The 19,411-nt window shown below is 42.4% G+C and overlaps 3 protein-coding genes and 1 long non-coding RNA gene across 4 annotated transcripts; 3 read left to right on the top strand and 1 right to left on the bottom strand.

Annotated features, from left to right (window-relative positions):
- Window positions 1-1,451: 1,451 nt before the first annotated feature.
- ppp1r42 (protein phosphatase 1, regulatory subunit 42) lies at window positions 1,452-6,256 on the top strand. Its single transcript, XM_067252087.1, has 8 exons — window positions 1,452-1,583; window positions 1,667-1,833; window positions 1,924-2,062; window positions 2,859-2,975; window positions 4,747-4,864; window positions 5,038-5,166; window positions 5,303-5,441; window positions 5,906-6,256. The coding sequence occupies exons 1-8, from the start codon at window positions 1,452-1,454 to the stop codon at window positions 5,973-5,975; spliced, it is 1,011 nt and encodes a 336-aa protein (XP_067108188.1). The 3' UTR covers window positions 5,976-6,256.
- Window positions 6,257-7,706: 1,450 nt separating this feature from the next.
- LOC136957745 (transcription factor 24-like) lies at window positions 7,707-9,222 on the top strand. Its single transcript, XM_067251905.1, has 3 exons — window positions 7,707-7,809; window positions 8,277-8,710; window positions 9,115-9,222. Exons 2-3 carry the CDS (start codon window positions 8,294-8,296, stop codon window positions 9,220-9,222), a joined length of 525 nt encoding a protein of 174 aa, XP_067108006.1. The 5' UTR covers window positions 7,707-7,809; window positions 8,277-8,293.
- Window positions 9,223-10,589: 1,367 nt separating this feature from the next.
- On the top strand, window positions 10,590-13,132 carry LOC136957746 (uncharacterized). The gene is made up of 7 exons (XR_010878323.1): window positions 10,590-10,684; window positions 11,681-11,734; window positions 11,862-11,913; window positions 12,129-12,183; window positions 12,396-12,459; window positions 12,690-12,720; window positions 12,955-13,132. It is a non-coding gene; the product is annotated as an uncharacterized lncRNA (long non-coding RNA).
- A 132-nt stretch (window positions 13,133-13,264) lies between these two features.
- Window positions 13,265-19,164, bottom strand: mcmdc2 (minichromosome maintenance domain containing 2). Its single transcript, XM_067252093.1, has 14 exons — window positions 19,068-19,164; window positions 18,740-18,870; window positions 18,586-18,645; window positions 18,296-18,491; window positions 17,970-18,092; window positions 17,523-17,624; window positions 16,686-16,814; window positions 16,017-16,254; window positions 15,673-15,878; window positions 15,136-15,305; window positions 14,863-15,042; window positions 14,618-14,760; window positions 13,737-13,846; window positions 13,265-13,431 (listed from the first exon to the last, which is right to left on the bottom strand). The coding sequence occupies exons 1-14, from the start codon at window positions 19,162-19,164 to the stop codon at window positions 13,265-13,267; spliced, it is 2,052 nt and encodes a 683-aa protein (XP_067108194.1).
- Window positions 19,165-19,411: the final 247 nt, after the last annotated feature.

Raw genomic sequence — 19,411 nt, forward strand, 5'->3', positions numbered from 1 at the left:
ATGAGAGGGTGACATTAGTTCAAAACACTTGAGGAACTGAAAAACACAGTATAAGATTTCATCATAGCCAGCTAGCCCTGCTAATCCATATTCACCCAAATGTAAGTATTTAAAAAATATATGTATTACTTTAAATGCACACTGATTCATGTGTGAACTGGATTCATGTGTGAAGTGGTATTGGCTCGCTCAATAGCAAAAATCACATTGAATGGAATGATCAAGCCGTATGTGATGCATCAGACACAAGGCTTGTAATAACCTAAATGCATTGCACACAAAACTGTTTCAATGCTGTTAGTCACACATTTTGAATTAATATGAATTATATATCTTGTTAATTTAAGCCTACACTAAATACGACTTTAAATATGATCACCGTTCAAAAGGAATTTAATACATGTCAAAGAAAGGTAGGCTATTATCCGAAACCTTTTCAACTAAAGTAGATTCAACGTAACATTTTTTGCATGCTTATTTTGTAAAAAGACTACATTGCAAAATGAGTGAAAAAATTCCTGAACCATGTATCACAGAATAATCAGGTTCATAAGTATGTGTGTGTGTGTGAGAGAGAGAGAGAGTGAGAGAGAGAGAGAGAGAGAGAGAGAGAGAGAGAGAGAGAGAGAGAGAGAGAGAGAGAGAGAGAGGCGTGAAGTCGCCATGGTAACTTCTTTGACCCCCTCCAAACACAACACTTCTTTCTTATTCATACGGCATTTAGTCACATACAAATGTGTCCCATTAAACTAGACAAGAACACTAGCAAACGTAAGTGAAGTATGTAGCTAAGTTAGTGATATGTAATAAAAAATGTTTGTGGGCAAACAAGGAACTGTATCTACTTAAGCAATGTAACGCTTTAGCTAACTACTAGTAGCGAACTAACTACTTTAACGCTAGCTCCAGAAAGTGCTAGATAACTAGCTCTAGGCTATTTTTGCGTGTTAAATCAAAATGTATCTATGTATCACTGCAACATATATTCTCCTTAACTATATCTGTTGACATAAAGAAAACCCATAAATATTTTGATGAGTAGAAAATGTAAGTTTAGAAATGCCTGATACAGTAGGTCCTTTTTTGCAGTAAAAACAAACCCCATGGGTTCTGGAAGTCCCTGGCTCATGTGAAGACCCTGTAATGACCGAATTTGAAGTGTAGTCACCGTTTCACCTTTGCTCCCCTAATCCTTATGTTGTTATGACCACAACAACAAGATATATATAAAGGTGGACACGTTTTTTTTTTGTTCTGACAGCTTTCTATTTATAAACATATAAATGGAACAATAGTTCCATTTATACCCACATTTTTATTAGCTACCTTTAATGTATGACTATGATGTAGTTCATATTCTTCTATACCTGCATTTTCTCTCCCCCTACAGATATTTAACCATTATCCCCTGAACATTCAACTGGCTGAAGCACTGCTCGTGACAAGTCGCCATGGTCCGCCTAACCATGGACCTAATTGCTAAATCTCACAACCATTTGAAGAAAAAGAGAAACTTCTCAATTTCTCAGTTCCTCAAAAAACTAACTCACTTGAACTTTTCCAACAAAAATATAGAGGGCATTGTAAGTGCCATCTTAAAAGATAAGGTCATTCACTTTATGTCTCTGTTGATAGATTAACAGGTCTGTAATGTTATATATTTCAGGACGATCTCTCCATGTGCAGAAACCTCACAGTCCTCTACCTGTATGACAACCAGATCACCAGTATCTGCAACCTAAACTTTGCCACCAACCTCACCCACCTGTACATGCAGAACAACAACATCACTCGCATCGAGAACCTCTTCTCCCTGCAGAACCTCTCCAAACTGTGAGAGAAATGTAGACCAACTGTCCCACTGTGGATTACAGTATCATTTACTAATCCCTGCCCTAACCTGTGACTGTGTGTGTGTTTCAGGTATCTGGGTGGGAACAGCATCACGGTGGTGGAGGGTTTGGAGGAGCTTGGGGAGTTGAAGGAGCTGCATGTCGAAGGCCAGAAACTTCCACTCGGAGAGAAGCTGCTCTTTGACCCCAGGACCCTCCTCTCCCTAGCTGTAAGAGCCAGATGAGACTGTAGTGGGCGGGTTAACGTCGATGTCACAGGGATTATTCAACCCTTGTGTTATCTTCGGGTCATTCTGACCCATCAGTCGTTGTGACCCACCGTCGTATTGCGACAACTTTACCGCATACAAAAACGAAGTGAAGCATTTTCTTTTAACCGTATGGCTGTCTCAGACCCCCACAGGTTAAAAGAAAATTATTTTTTATTTGTTTTTTTATTGGGTAAAATTGGCTAAACACAACGATGGTTCGTTATGAACCTTTGGGTCATGTGACCTGAAGGCAGCACAAGGGTTAAGACTCACATCTTAAATCCTCTGCTGTGCCCCTAGCCCATCTTCACTTTGCCATGCCTCATTTTATCACAGCATCTACAGTATCTTAGTCAGTGTTTGTTACTTGGAATATTTACTGATTTGTAACATACTTGGCCAAAGCTACTGGCGCATGTATAAGCAGTGTTGTACAGAATTCAATGATGCCAAAGAGAACTCTGAATGTCTTTGGACCTGTAAGATTGACTGAGCCTGTTTACTGCTCAGTCCCTAGGTAAACAAACTGCTAATCTGAGCTGCTTGTTTATATAGATAATTAAAGAAATTGCTGCGCAAATGTGACAGTTTTTTTTAAAATAAATGCTTACCCTTACTAGAGCTTGAACCAAAAATAATTCTGAATTTCAGTGGTTCACTATATTATTTATGTATGGGGTTTATCCATACAGTAGTTAATAATGTATGTAAAGATGTGATAGAAAGATGGTTATAATTGTGTTTTTCTTTGCAGGAATCTCTCAATATCTTGAATATTACCAAGAACAACATTGATGAAATCAAGGACCTGGCAGTCCTAAAAAACCTCACTCAACTTTTTGCTGCTGACAATAAATTGAGCGATACACAGGTAAAAGTTCAAATATTTCTCAAAACTACTGATGAAACCAGTAACTGGTTCAAAGCTCTTCAAAGCTCATTCCATTCCATAAAATGACTAAAGAATGGTGTGCGTGCGGTGCAATCAGTAAAGCAAGCGTGCCACATCACAGCAACTCTGCATGGCACGTTTTATTAAAATCAACACGCTTTCTATAAGCTGATCAGGGTAACTTGAACATATTACCGCAGCCCTCTTCAGTGATGTGTGAAATGATATGGAGAGTAGGGTGCTAAAGAAGCAAATCCTGCAAATCCAGCCAAAGGTTCCCAGTTTCCAGGGCCCGGACAGGGTCCGAATTATTCAACAAATCAGCGGCCCTGTCCCCTGGGACCACCCTTGCTGACAGCTTTAAACAAGCGCAAGTTTCTCTCCTTCCTTGGGAGGCTGATTTTTCCTCTTTCCCTCCGAGTCCTGCATTTGATACTCCCCACCACCGCTGAACTGTATGGGAGATTCATCCGAAGCAGAGCTATAGTTTCTCCTCACAGTGTTGACCTTGAAAAATGACCTGCTCTTGGTTTCTGAGACTGACGTTTTTGTGTTTTATGGGCGTGTAGGCTGAAAAGAAGAATACTAGCACTTTAAAGGCCATGTCACAGTGGAACTTAGCTTTTAGATCACACTAAGTCCATTACTTTGGCTGCTTTTGGATCTCAAAACCAATCATGTTCCACTGTGTTCCGTTCTGCAGGTAATTGCTGTGCATGTGTCAGAAGGACCTCTCATGTTGAGAAGATATCTCCTTTAATTTATACAACCCTACTGCCACTATTGATTCTGCAAAGACAGCACCCCAAAGGATCAATCCTGCCTTCAGCACAATGTGGTCAGAATCCAAAGGAAGCATTATGGATTTTTAAAATAGATTATGACAGGCAGTCAGCCAGGGTGACAAATGGGGAGGATCTGCTGAGGCCGTTAGCAGTGTGCAGGGCAGAGAGGACAGGGGAATCGAAGTGCTGGTCAAATACAGGTTCATAACTGGCCCATCATTAGTCCAGGCAAGGGGGCCAGCCAGGCCCTGCACGCATCCAGCCAAGGCTGCTGTCCACGCCCCCGCGTGGGGGGCGATATGGAGCGGGGCTGCACCTTGGCGAGGCCCTTCTGAGTGACGGCCCTGACACGATCATTTATCAAAGCCTGGGAGCGCGCGGCGCTCTGGGGTCCCCTCTGAACTGATTGCGGCACGGGCTGGAAAAGTGGAAGCGCTTTGGCCGAGACAGGAAGGCAATGAACAATCAGAGCGTGTCCAGAGAGTATTCATATTTCCAGGCTTGGATTAATGTGCCTCTAGATAAACATACACTGCCAGCAACACGCTGGAGGAGCCAGTCCCATCTCCCTCTCTCTCTCTCTCCCTCTCTCTCTCTCCCTCTCTCTCTCCCTCTCCCTCTCTCCCTCTCCTTCTCTCTCTCATGCTCGGCACTGCCTCGGGGGAAACGTGTTAGTCACACGACACCATCGGCTGTGTTTATTAGAACAATCTGATGTGTTGTTTACACTTTCACTTGTTTTCACTATTTTGTTCTTGCCGGTATTACGTTTAGATGCGCAGTATGTAAAAAGTGTTTGGCTGATGTGATTGTTTTCCTAAAACTTTGAAGGTAGTGTGTTGTTTTGGTGTTCAAATAACAAGCATTCTTTTTCCTTCTCAGAGCCCTGATACAGTACAGATTGAAATGTTCAAAATGGAAAAATAAATAAATAAATGAACATTTGTGTTCTTGTGTGCTTTCAGGAATTGGAGGATGTGTGCAGCCAATGGATTCAGCTTCATCAAATGAATCTGACTGGAAATCCTGTCTGTCAGAAACCAAAGTATAGAGACAGGCTGATTACTGTGTGCAAAAGACTGGGTGAGAGATTTAGCTGACCACTGACACACAATGACATAATGACCTTTTACATATTGAGCATGATACTTTTCAAATCCTAGAATTTACTATAGCCTAATTTCCCTCCGCTAAAGTAGGACTTCAACTTGATTGATCCGTCATCATGATCATAATTCATATACATTATTTTTCAGAGGAACTTGATGGGAAGGAAATTAACGAGTTGTCAAGGCAGTTCCTGATTAACTGGAAAGCGTCAAAGGCCAAGAAAAAAATTAAAGATGAAAAAATCATTACCAGACAGATCACTTTTCCCTTCATAGGTAAGTAGATACAGCAGTATTATAGACTTGATGTTAGTTAATGTCCATTACATGGTCATTTTCCCTCCATGCTAACATACCTTACTATAGGCTAGGCATAGTTGTCGAGGCAGACAAGACTGTGTTTATATTCTAGATGATTTTAACGTGAGCGTCCATCCTTCACACAACAACTCCTGGACCAATGTACTGGGCAAGAGGAGGCCGTTAAATTGCATGAGACTCGGTGTTAAAGTATGCTCTGACCACTCACACATGGCTCATGGAACATTAAGGTACTAACGCCTGGACACTGCCACCGCCAGTAGAACATTTTATATTTTATATTGTGTTTACAGTTGGTATTTGCTTTCAAACCTCAAAAAGGAGACAGATTCATTTTGAAGATCACACAATATATTTTTATTTGACAAGATTCAAATGATATTCTTTGTTTCCTTTCTTATGCTTTGTGTTGGACAAAAGGCGTAGATGGTCAAATTCTCTTACTTAAATAAACAGATTTTCTCCTCTATGAGGGCCTGGCTTTATGTAAATAAACTGTAACTGTTTTACAATAACAAGATTGAATAGAAAATGTTCCACACGAGTTTCATACTTAATATTTACACAATAACATCCTTACCAAATGTGAAAAATAAATGCTCATAAGACTGTATGTATTATGTAAGGAAAAAGATTATTAGGCATTACTCGCTCCTTGAAGCTCATTGATAACCATCTCCTTCTTCCTTGGTAGTGCGCACAGCATAACGGTCCCTGTGAGCGCAGCACTACTTGGTGACATGGCCGACTCTGCAGCCACTTGACTTGCCAGCTTTACTAAACACACTCATATACACACAGACAACTTCTTCATGTCTGACCCATGGACTTGACACACATGGCCTGGAGACTGCCACTGCTGCCTCTGCACATCAGAATCTGACCTGCTCCCTTGAAACTCTTTATTATCGATGCCTTTCACGTTTTTCTCCCTGTGTGCGTTTGTTTGTGTTTAGTCTCTCCTAACTGCCTGATTTAGAATTGACCAGTGTGGTGTTTGATATGGTATTTCTTACAGTGCAAATAAACATAATTTGCATTATCTAACTCTTATGTCATTATCGATCTATTATGTCTTTTGTCTTTGTAAAAATAAATGCATACTAAAGTGTACTTGTTTTCTGGGGAGAATTAAAACTATGATTTAGCATAGGCCAGAAGATTGACATTGTCTGATTCAGATATTTGGTCAATTGATTTTAAATCAGAGGTAGTGATTTTTCCCCAATATTTAAGACATTTTATAATTGATTACCTTTGGGGAAATCATAGGCCCAAAATAATTTACATGTGAAGCCTTAACATTATCACATGTATTTGTTTGATTAATTACCAGTTCTGCACAATATTGTTTCCCCAATTAAACTTTATTTCTAACTTTCAAGGGGTTTAATGCTTTAATTAACCAAAATCCTTGTACCAATTTCTGAAAGTTGAATTGATTTGTGACTCTTTTTCAAAATATATTGATCATGGTATTTGTAAATAGGTTGCAGTGTGCATATGAAGCATATAAAAGACTGACTACAAATAAATGTAATTCACTGAATAGCCTACGGGATGCAGTTCACAATATATTTATTTCACCCTCTTAAATTTCTTGCGCACGTTTGAACGGGTCTTTAAACTGTGGGTGTGTAACCCCTGAAAGATGTGGGGTAATTATGGAATAAAGCTTACTTAACCCTCTTTGCTTCGTCTCATAATGAGTGGCCCGGAGCAATACTGTTACTCCATCCGTACAAAAACAATGTTTATTAAAAACAGTCTAAGGATATACATGTTATGAATAATTCCATTCATTAATTTACAGACATCTCCGTTTGTGGACCCTGGAAATCAGAGTGATTAATATGTGAGTCTCACAAGAATTTCCTCATGCCTGCCTGTTGATTGCAGTGTTTAGAGTTTATTTATTAGCTGTTCCTCAGTAGCCTAAATTAAAATGAATTAGTAAATTAGACTGTTTTGCGACCTGCAACTCAAGACAGTCGGGTAATTAGTCAAATGTTTTGCATATCACCTTACCATTGTCATTTTGCGTCATGGTCTTTTGAACACACGATTAAGGCTTGCTCTTAAGCGTGCTTTTCAATGGTCTACGTTTCGACCAAAGATTAAATTCAACTAGGCTACTTCATGAAACTGGGTCTACACTCTATGTATACCCAGGACAAAACTCAGAATGGGGAGAAGAAAAAAAAAACGACTGCCTCTGGTGTTGAAAACAAGTCTCTCAGCTCCCCTCAGACAGAAATAAGTTTCGAAGGGGAAAAGAGCGGAGCCTCTCCCACTGCCAGTGAGTCTTATGGGCTTGTGATTAATTACTCCGGAGTGAAAGACTTGTCTACGCTTTGTGTGTCCAATAAATTAGAGGCTCCTGAGACTTGACGCACTCAGGTGAGTGCTCCACGCGCGGACAGGGACCTTTGCGCACCTTCTGTCGACAGTCGTGCCTTTATAAGGATTATCTAGAGTTGGAGCTGGACCGAAGAGTGAAACTACTCTGCACTGCGGGGAAACAGCAAAGTTTGCACTGAGCCAGTTGCATTGGCTTAATGACGTTTTTCAAGACGTCGCTTTTAAGGAAATTTGAAGGTGAGTTAAGCTAAATTTTTTGAGAGTTTGGATATGTTTGATCAAATCAGTTATGTGAACATGGACATTTTATACAACAGCAATGGAAGCCATGCATTGTATGAAACTATGGGCTTAACTATCTCAAATGTTTAAAGGCCTAATTGTAAACTTGAATTCTATTTTACATTTAGCATTATGTTAATTTAAGAAAGGACTGCTTTGAGTTGACAACTTTAATTAAGGCTTTGTAGCCTAAATGTAAATATGACGGATCTTTCCTTACCAATTACAAGCTGGTTCGAATATTTTTTATATTAAAAAAATATTTTTTACAAACATTATTGATGAAAGTGAATAGGGCCTATCGTATAGATTTTAATTTAGGCATCTTACGAAAAACAGTAAAATGTTGTCAGTAGGCTATTTTTTATGTTTGGGAAGGTATAAGTGAAAGACATTAACAAACAAGACATGTTACCGTTCAGGTTTGTAAGTACTCTCAATGGTTGGAAGACAGACGAGCCGCATGGATAGTGGAAATGTCCCAGTGACAGATATGGATGAGAGTCCCACATCTAGCCCCAGCTCCAGTCCCAGTCGTCCGGAGGCACTACGTTCCAGGGTGGTCCAGGCCGGTGGGCTTGGTGGTGGGAAAGGCCGCCCGGCAGCAGCCAATGCTGCCCGGGAAAGGAGTAGAGTGCAAACCCTGAGACATGCCTTCCTGGAACTACAGAGGACTCTTCCATCGGTGCCACCGGATACCAAACTATCTAAACTCGATGTGTTGATTTTGGCTACCACATACATTGCCCATCTCACCCGAACACTGCAAGAAGAGGGCATGGAGGAGGGAGAGAGCACAAAACAAACAGAAGCATTAAAGTCCCTGAAAGGTGATGGATACCTGCATCCTGTCAAAGTAAGTAGCCTTACATGACCTGATAACCAACATGCACGAAACTGACATTAAACATCAATAGGCAATAGGCCTACCTTCTTTCTACCGTTTGGCTTTTGACTTAGGCCGATGAATTGTCTTAATTAAGCATAATATTATTGAATAGTGATGATTGTAACGAATTGTATAATAGGCTACGTGATTTAAAAATTTTTCTTAACATATGAATTGCCTACAGACACATAAAATTGATAAGAAAATGTTGAGTCATCTCATTTTTGCAGATGCTATGCGGCCTACACATCACAATAAATAGGCTTAAAAACGAGATTTTTAACAAGTAGGCTAGGCCTAGCCCTAATGTGCACGTTTGAACCATAGCATTAGCCGCACTAATTTATATTTTCCCCGTTTTGTTTTCACAGAAGTGGCCAATGAGATCCAGATTATACATCGGCGCAACTGGTCAGTTCTTGAACAATTCAAATCAATCGGAGAATCAAGGAGCATCATCGTCGACCTCTCACTCATAGATTATTCGAAAGCAAAAATCTCATCTCATCTAAGGCTTTTTTAAATGAATGGACTCTTCCGCATAGCCTCTGGTAATAAAGGAACTGGAGATTTGTCCAATAATTAAAGTACCATTACTTTTTAATAGAACAATGGCAACATTCCCATGTAAACTGAGGCTAATGCATTTCCCAACTTTATGAACACGTTGTAAATTAATATATGATGTGATTATGTAGATATAATTATAACATGATTGTTGTGTTTCTCTGCATTTTGGCCAGTTGGCCTACATTTCTTCTCTGCATTGTGCAGTTCTATAGCCTACTTGTCCGAGGTATAACTTTTAGAAATTCGTTGGGTAAATGACCCGTCATGCTTGAGTTGATGGCTATGCACTTTTTTGTTAAAACATTTGCACTAAATGCATGTGTGAATAACTTAACATCTGTCATGTGAAGTGGTCTGTCAGAATTTCAACAATGGTAGTCTCTTCATCTCCTGTTCTCTATGTGGATGGTTGTTGACGTGTTTGTGGAAATAAAGACTTCTGTTGTTACATTAACATGTGAGACGTAGCCTACATCTATAGCCTGAATATGTTCTCATTGCAGAATAGATTTACTAAGCATATTTAACTTAGATATATTATATAGATGCTAAATTAGAAACGCTAAGGAAATAGGTTTTGTGGTCTTCATTTGCACAAATAAGTCGTGGAATGGTCATGTTGGATTCTAAATAAAACTCTTAAATTGAGGGGCTTATCCTAAAAGCATTATACCACCAGATGCTTTATTGTTAAATAAAAGCTTTCAATAGTAAGTCAGACTATAGTATAAAGTTTGTTTGGCCCTTTGAAATTCTGACATTGGTCATTTAGGCCTAGGCAGTCTATAACCATTCAATAGCCTAACGTTGACAATATAACAAAAAAATAAAAATTACATCAACTACTAAATTAAGCTACCTAGGCTACAACTAGCCTTGGCAGTAGACCAACTTTAGTCTAAGCCTATAACGTATTGTATAATATCTCAAATATAAGTGTGTTCTCAATCTGACAATCTCTTCTTGATGAAAAAAAAACATTTGCTCGTAAAAGGAAAGGTTCCATGCAGTAATCATGTTAGGCTCCATCGCAGTGCAGACTGCAGTAAAACGCGTGACATGCATTCGAATGAGAAACTATTATAGTTGGGTTAGGTTTCGCCGTGGAAATGTTTTTAATATATTCAAAAATAATTCTATCAAAATGTTTTTGGAAAACATTCATTTTACAGATCGGGTAGAGAGCCCATGTTGCAATTTTAGATCAGGCAATAGTCAAGCAAGTCCGATAGCAGTGCGCATGACAACAAAACCAGGAACGCTACTTCTTTTCCTCCTCTCTGTCCATGCTGTTGAAGGGAGAAGACATGTGCGTCCTCTCTGATCACGATGACTTTTCTAACCATAATGCAGAGTTCTCCTTTACAAATGGTAGGTTAACATATGCTATGTGCGCTGGGTTGGCTTTTGTGGCGTACTATAGATACTTTTTGCACCTTTGCAAAGTTCTTGAAAAGATGAGCGAAAACGAAAGCCTTTGGAAAAAAGCTACATTAAGACTTGAATGCCAGCTCGCTAATTGGTAGCTATCAAGTTTGTGTTTTACTTGTAGTTTGAATGGTACGTAGCTAGTCTTTCAGACTTTCTTTGCCATATGTTAATTAGTACATTTGTTTTCCAATAACTTGTAAAGCCAGCAAATCTAGCCAACAAGCTAACTAGCTAGCTAGCACGTAACACGTGGTATATCTTGATGGCCGAATCGAATGCTGCATTATTCAGTCAGTTTTCGATGCAGCTAGAAGGCTAAATTAATCAATTACAACAACGCGTATTTACAAAAATGAAAGGAATGCAATTGCCATTCAATATGATAAAACAAAAACTTGTGTAATCGATGTTTTTCAAAACGTCCCCGTAATGTCATAAATCATGTTTGGCAGATTCTTGTCACTACTTACCGATGATAAATTATTGTCATTTTACCGAGCTTGCTAGAATCATTGCTGTGTTCGGATCAAGGCAAACTAGTCATCAAAGGTGATAGTGGTTAGGGAATTGTCTTCCCAATTACTTACATGAGCAAACCAGGGCGTAGGGCCCCTCAAGAGTAAAGGCTATGGTATAGGTCATGACCTGATGTTGAACCTGGTTGAAGAGACTGCAGCAGTTGCGACAGTGCCTCCAAGCTGTGTTGCATGTGCCCTCTGACCTCAACTTCATCAGTCATCCGCAGTGGACACATTGGTTATCCCTTAAATACAGCTTATTCATGCGACATGGAAATCAATAGATCCATGCTTCTAAGGCCAATCAGTTGGATACAGGCTGACACGAAGGACTTATGATCATCTATCACTTTGTGAAGGGTTGAACATGTACCGTGAAAATGATTCCTAACTTTGATTTTATGTGCTGTATCTTCAGATTGCAATGGCTAAAGGTGATATAAACCAGGATTCGTGATGTGGTTGTATTAAGGTATGATCTGAAAAACCAACAAGTGTTGAGATGTAGATTTAATTCCAATATATTCAGGGAAATTAGAATTGTGAGCAAACCCTCTTATTTGGTCTTGTGAATAACTGAAACCTTCCCCCCCCTGCAGGTTCGATGGACTGAAAATGAGAAGGTGCAGATGTACACATCTTCTGTACCAAGTGAGTGTACTTGCGCAGCGCTCTGCCAGTCAATGACAATAGTGGAGTAGTGATGATACACGTTAAAGCCGTTTACCCATCAGACTATTATGGGATGCTGAGACTGTGACTACCTGAATCTCCAACTGCAGATGCTGACTATCCAGTGCTTTCAGCCAGACCCTACTGACAACACTGGCCTTGCTCATGTTGAATTATTTTCTTCCCCATCACAGGTCTTCTGAGTCCAGCAGGGATGCGTGGTGCTGTATCTACATTCTCAGAAACGAGGTCAGTTCATCCCCATCCAGTCATGTCGTCTGTTTGTGCTGTTCGTCACTGACTGCTGGATCAATGATGATCTCACATTGCCGTTTACCCATCTGATTAAAACAAGGTGTTGAGACTGTGACTACCTGAATGACCAGCGTCATGGCAACCAGGCACCAACATTGGAATCTCTTAAGTAGCCAAAGATAGTTACCAAGTGTACTTTCTTCTAGACAGGATTAGTGAGTGCAGCACGGAGGTCTTCATCCGAGGTTCTGGTGCGACATCCGATCTATGGTGAGTGCATCTGAGGTTTGGTGACGGATGTATTATAAACTCTGGTGTCATGCAAGACTAGTGTTCCTTTGAGTTATGATGATTTCACATTGCCGTTTACCCATCTGACCAAAATTGGGGTGCTGAGATTGTGACTACCTGAACTACTGCTAAACTACTGGCAAAGGTCTGTGGTTGTATTATCCAGAAACTTAAGTTAAATGTGTGTTTTTTTTTTTTTCTCTTCCAAGGTTGGAACTGACTAAGGAAACTTTAACCATGGTGAGTGCATATTTTTCATTAGGTCATTCCTATAGATGTACACTTAAGTGTGATCATTTTGACCACAGCATGTGTCCACTGTTCTGGAACAATGATGAGATCATTTTTGCCGTTTACCCATCAGACTGCAAGTGCTGAGACTGTGACTTCCTGAGATTCCAATTAACTACTCCATGTTTATTATTTTTGCATTAGAATTCCGAAGGTAATCTCCCTCCCTTTTATTCCACACAGGACAATCTAGCCTGAATTGAAGCAATCCAGTTGAATTGAAGGAACAACCTGGAAGTTACAATTTGCCTTTTTCTTCCCCATTTAATTTGCTGGTCAAATGTACAGTTTTATTGTTTCTCACACAACTACTAAAATAAACTTGTATGAATAAATAAAAGAATTGCCAAAGCCACAATTACATTGTCTACTATACTCTAGATTTACTTTGAAGATGGTTTACTAATTTACATTGAGCTTGTCTGTCCAGCCTGGGGTTTGTCCCTGCCTGCCGTGGTCCTGCTGCCATATGACTGTACCCCTACAGGAGCCGCTACTCCTCTGTGATGTAGCTGTCGGCCCCGGGGGCGTGGGCGTAGATGAAGTGCAGGATGTCCTGGTGGAGCTGCTGCAGGGCCACGTCTCTCTGCTGCAGGGCCTCCAGATCACCCAGGTCACAGGGAAAGGCTGCGTCAGGTGGAATAACGAGCGCTGAGGTCCCTGTGGGATAACCCCAGATGAAGCCTTTATACTTGCGCAGACCTCTAAGGTTACGGTACCAGCCTATAAGCCAAATGACCTTGTGTGCCCTTGGTAGTGGTATATTATGATTGGTGGTGGTGGTACAGTCCTTGACTAGTTTACTACTTTTGCAATAAATCGCTTAGCACTCAGTAAAGGTACGAACCCTAGAACATGTTTTAACATTCTGAACTGGTAAGAGGTGAAATAAAGCAGCACCAAGAGATCCAAAGTGTAATCTACAAGAATCTTCTGTTTCTCTAGATTTTCTATATTTACTGTACCATGCCGAAGGGTGATGGCGTTTTCACAGAGCAGGACAGCGATCACAGCGTCCTCCTCCAACACCCTGCTTCTCAGAGACAGCTTACTGTGGGCCTCAGCCAGAGAGATCCTTGTGCAGAAATGTAGAAGGTTATTGATAACGGACAGCGAAGGCACTGGATGAAAAATAAAGGCACCGAATTGTAATTATTTTACTCAATGTCCTCCAAATGTGTCTCACATGTTTACATGTAATATGTTTAATGAATTAAGAAAAAGTCTACTTTGTAACATTTTTATGACAGTACAAGGAACATAAGTGTTTAAAAAGCACATTTAATTGAGGCTGCTGAGTTGACTGCATATAGGACTGCCACAGCTCCTGCATCTGTCTGTTACATTTAGTCATTTAGCAGACGCTCTTATCCAGAGCGACTTACAGTAAGTACAGGGACATTCCCCCCAGGCAAGTAGGGTGAAGTTCCTTGCCCAAGGACACAACGTCAGTTGGCATGACCGGGAATCGAACTGGCAACCTTCGGATTACTAGCCCGACTCCCTCACCGCTCAGCCAACTGACTGAGTATAGAGTCAATTTGCCTTTTATATGTTGTGGCCTAATGTTTATTTTAACAGTTCATTGTGACACCAAATTTGACACTACACTGAAAGGGTTTTTTAAACATTTGGACAAACCACATGACTAATTGTCTTCTGGGGTCAGGCTTGCAGTTACCGTGATAAATCAGGAAGTGTGCGCCACCTTGTGGTCAAAATAACATTACTTTCCGAGGATAAATTGTTGAAAGCCCAGTTGCATGACATCCGTTTGGATGAGTGGTTTCAAGGTCATTTGAGTTCTGAAAAACTGGTCTTTTCATGTGTGTGCTGGAGCTCTTACAGGAGTTTTATGGAGGCCACAGACACCTTGGCCCCGAGGGCAGTTTCTGAGCGGACCCTTCGACTGGCCATGTAGTACCCATGAATCATCTTCTCAGCTCCAGGGCTCATCTCCACCTGCAAGGTCTGCGCATGGGCCAGGAGCTGGGGGGGGGGGGAAGGAGAATCACCGCCATGGCTACGGCAAACATTCTCACGTCCATATAAGCATTTCCTAAACGATGTAAACATTTTTGCGTTGTCTACCTCTTGGTAGTCCTGTGTGGTGAACTGCATGCAGGAAGGGTAGAGGGGCTCTCCAGGCTGCACTGCCTGCCTCAGGGTGTGCACCGTCTGGGCCAGCATGGCTTGTTCCCCCCCTGCCTCCCTACACTGGATCACCAGGCCAAAGGCCTCCGCTAGCTGCATGGGGACTGGGCCCATCTCCTACCCTTGTGATAAACACACACAGCAGCTGACATTATGGGGCAAAAGGTGCTTCTCCAGAGAGATGAAAACAGGATCCGTATATGAACCCACCACTGTCCCCAACAGCACAGCACTGTCCCCCCTGGTGGGCCTCCTGGAGGGGGCCTTGGAGTCAGCCAGGGCCCAGAAGCTGCACTGAAGCGGGAAGGAGAGTGTCTGGGCGGCGTCCTCCCCGTACTTCTTCCCTGGTACGAACACAGACGCCACGCGGCTCTCCAGGGCTGAGGAAGAATGTCAGATGGCTGAGCGGTTAGGGAATCGGGCTATTACTCAGAAGGTTGCCGGTTCGATTCTTGGCCGTGACCAAATGACGTTGTGTCCTTGGGAAAGGCATTTCACCCTACTTGCCTCTGGGGGAATGTCCCTGTACTTACTGTAAGTCGCTCTGGAGAAGAGCATCTGCTAAATGACTAAATGTAATGTAAATGTAAGTAGAGCAAAGCAGCTTATATAAGCACTGAGAAACCCAAGCTACGGCCAAGACATAAACAATTCTGTCTCCTATTATTCTAGTATGGATATTATGGATAGGCAACTAGAGGAAGCAGGTGGTTATCCGATGACAAGACTAGGATCCTTTCTGCTCACCTGACTGAACGGCGTCCATCTTGTCTCTCCTGTAGCCCCCCAGGTCTCCCAGCATGCAGATGCCCCCTGTGGCCAGCAGGGCGGAGCCTGCGTGGACGTTAGCGGTGCCTGCCCCGTGCTCGTCCCGGGACAGAGATGCAAACATCTCCCCCGTGGGCTGGTGTCTGACACCACGTCCAGCCAGGCCCAGGCTGTAGGTCATCAACCTAACACACACACACACATATATAACCCAGACCATGTGTGTGTACTCAAGATAAACTGTGTTCACTAGGGATTTAGTGAGGACTTTGAATAACCCAAACAATCCATACTAATGCTCCATTGCTAAGCTGACGATGTACCTTTCGATAATGAGCGTGTCCGTGGTTAGGGCCATCAGGTCTAGACACTGCAGGGAGTCTGGTTCCTCTGACCTGGTCTGGACCAAGCTGAGAAGCAGGCCCAGCTTCAGGGTGCTGTACAGGCCTGGGGGAACCACGGACGACCCAAACGAGTTAGCAACAACGGCCGAGAACCTCCAGGGAGAGCAGGCTGAGGCCGTCAGCAGGGCCTGGAAGTTAGTGCTGATTTTATGTGCATCTGTGGAAGTGGAGGAGGCCTTTGTGCTGATAATCAAGTGATATATTAACTCTTCCCCATGTAGGAGTGCAAATTTACATTTAGCCATTTAGCAGACGCTCTTATCCAGAGCGACTTACAGTAAGTACAGGGACATTCCCCCCCGAGGCAAGTAGGGTGAAGTGCCAAAGGACACAATGTCATTTGGCGCGGTCGGGAATCGAACTGGCAACCTTCAGATTACTAGCCCGATTCCCTAACCGCTCAGCCACCTGAATCGCTAGGCAGCTAGAGTGGCACACAGTCCGTATTCAAGCTAGACTCAAAAGAAGAACAAAAGATTGTGTACACAGTGTATGGTTGAACATCCTGTTCTGTGTGATTCCAGAAAACTGCTATAAGAAAAGCCGATAGGCAAGTTAGATCAGAGGGAGGATTGACAGCGTCCTTACACACTGGCTTCCATGGTTGAACACTGTTGGCTTCCACGCTCCAGGTGACTTTAGGCCACTGGTGCACATGCGCAGGTATGCCCAGAACCCTGTACAGCCGGCCGATCCTCATCGAGTTACACAGTTCATCTAAACGCTCGGGAAATAAAACAATAACACTTAAGAAAGGTTGTTCTCTCCTGTCTGCTGATTACTGAAGAAACATGCATGCCACCTACACGGTACTGCCAAGAGCAACACAGAGCAAGACCTGCAGAACAAAGATCCCAGTGTGTGTGTACCGTGCGACCAGCTAATGAGTGTTCCTTACACATATTAACATATATGTTTAGTAACCAGAGCCCAGTGTATGGAATTCCTCTGTAAGACTGGGTCAACAGAATATGCTAATGCTGGCACTGAGAATCACTGGTGTCTCTGGGGTAATGGGTGGACAATGTTATTGAAGGGGACAGGAACATCTAATATCTCACCTAGGGGAACAGTGCATGGCAGACTACTAGAAGCTCTGTTTATTTGAACTCTCCCCCATTGACTTGGTTCTCAAAAATGTTTCATTACAAAAGTAAGGAGAAAATGTCAAACTTTGAATACCTGTGTGATTGGACATTTTCTAAACATAGATCACATTGGGGGGTATTTGTATTAGCCTACTTTATTAAATTATCCCAAGTAACTAGTGTGTAAGACTGGAATATTTCCAAAGGATCCCATTTGAACTACAGTTCCGTATGCCAGTTCAAGCTTTTTGGTTAAACGGTTACTGGGGCCTATCTCCTCTTAGAGCTTGAATATTAAAGTTATAATCGTATTTGCGAAGCACAGATGTGAGCTTACCTCTCAGAAACAGGCTGACAGACTGGTACCTGAGGGAGCTGTGTGGATGAACACTCAGCACAGCGAGAGCTCTGATGTGAATCAGCTCCACCAGCTGCTTGTCTGTTTCAGTCAAGTTACATTTACATTTAGTCATTTAGCAGACGCTCTTATCCAGAGCGACTTACAGTAAGTACAGGGACATTCTCCCCGAGGCAAGTAGGGTGAAGTGCCTTGCCCAAGGACACAATGTTATTTTGCACGGCCGGGAATCGAAACAAAAACCTTCTGATTAATACCCCGACTCCCTAACCGCTCAGCCATCTGACCCCCATACAGTTACGACACACACACATAAACACACACAAATGCACAAAACGGTGTCAAAAGGACCTTTAACTGTAAGTGGTCTTGGCTGAGCCGAGCAATGCGTTGTCATCAGCGACGGCCCAGGCAGGCTTCACTCACCTCCAAGCACTCTGAACTTGACATCCTCTTTCAGGGGAGAGGAACAGAGAGGGCAGGTGAAGTCTCTCCTCACCGTGGCAGACTCAGTGGCCCCAGGGGCATGTACTCTGATATGATGGAACCCTGAGGGACACATCATAGAACTAGATGGAGTTCTGATCATAGAACTAGATGGAGTTCTGAGTGACGAGATTGGGTGTAGGGGATTCTAGAATCCTGTTAAAAGCCGTAACGAACCAGCACACTGGATGCTTTGAAAACGAAGGGAAGGCAAAACTAACAGAGAGGAGGAAAAGTTAACCTTGTTGTTGACGTGGTAACAGTACCTGTTGAGCAGGGGCAGCCATCCTCCGTACAGAGGAATCTGGCCCCCTGGGTGTACTTGGTGACCCTCGTCATGGCAATGACGAGGCCCTCCATGGCAACGGGCCTCATGGGGCCGTACCCACGGGGGAACTCACAGAGGTCCAGACAGTATTCAGGAAATGGAGGCAGGTGAGTCAGCTTCAGGATCACATTAACCTCAAAGAGACCAGAGATAACAATCTAAAACAAACGATATTTCCCCAAGGGTGAGTAAGAGGACACATGAACAAACCACAAGTGATATTCATACCTGGTTCTCTGTGTGTATCTTCTCTATCAGGGAAAGGGTCTTTATTGATAGAAAACAAACCTGATATAGGAATAACAAAACAAACATATTATCTTATTTCATTCAGACACCTTGGGAAACTGGAACTGGAGACCTGATGATTATTTGGACTCACAGATTGAAAGAGGGCGGTCGCTTTCAGTGGGCTGTGTAGGACACAGTCGCCCAACATGGGGTCCAGTTCTACCAGGTCAGAAGGATTCACACTAATGCAAAACCTGTACACTGCCTCACTCTGCTGGGGGTCTGGAGATACAATCAGTCACTATCCAAGTTAGCAAGGCTTCCGCAAAAGTGCTAGCAACTAGTGTTGTCAAAATGAAAGAAATTCATACTTGTCAACCCTGTAGGCTACTGTAGGCCATACGTCCTCACCTGTAGGCAGGTTAAACTCACTAGCCTACCTCTTTCACTTGCTAAGTTTCATCACTCTAAAAACTTACCATTGAAAGCGTCGCAGTCTTCGGCGAGTTTGAGAAGACCACCACTTCTGTCTAAATAATATAATACTGATTCTTTTAGCGATAAAACATCGTCCATTTTGAGAACGTTAGTAGGAACCATAGAGAAGCGCGCCAATTTAGCAACATTGACCGCGCGCCAAACATCTGAGTGCGTTCGCGCCAGCTGCCTCTGCAAAAGACCACCGAAGTTGTTTTTGTGCTACACAGAATCCCTTTTTTCACCCTTAAAGTACGATATTACTGTATATGTTGGCTCGTAGCCGGCAACGTCGATAAATGATATAATTATTATAAGGTATAAAAAGACATATGGGTTTGTTCAA

Source organism: Osmerus mordax, chromosome 15, assembly GCF_038355195.1.
Source record: "Osmerus mordax isolate fOsmMor3 chromosome 15, fOsmMor3.pri, whole genome shotgun sequence".
Taxonomy (NCBI): Eukaryota; Metazoa; Chordata; class Actinopteri; order Osmeriformes; family Osmeridae; genus Osmerus; species Osmerus mordax.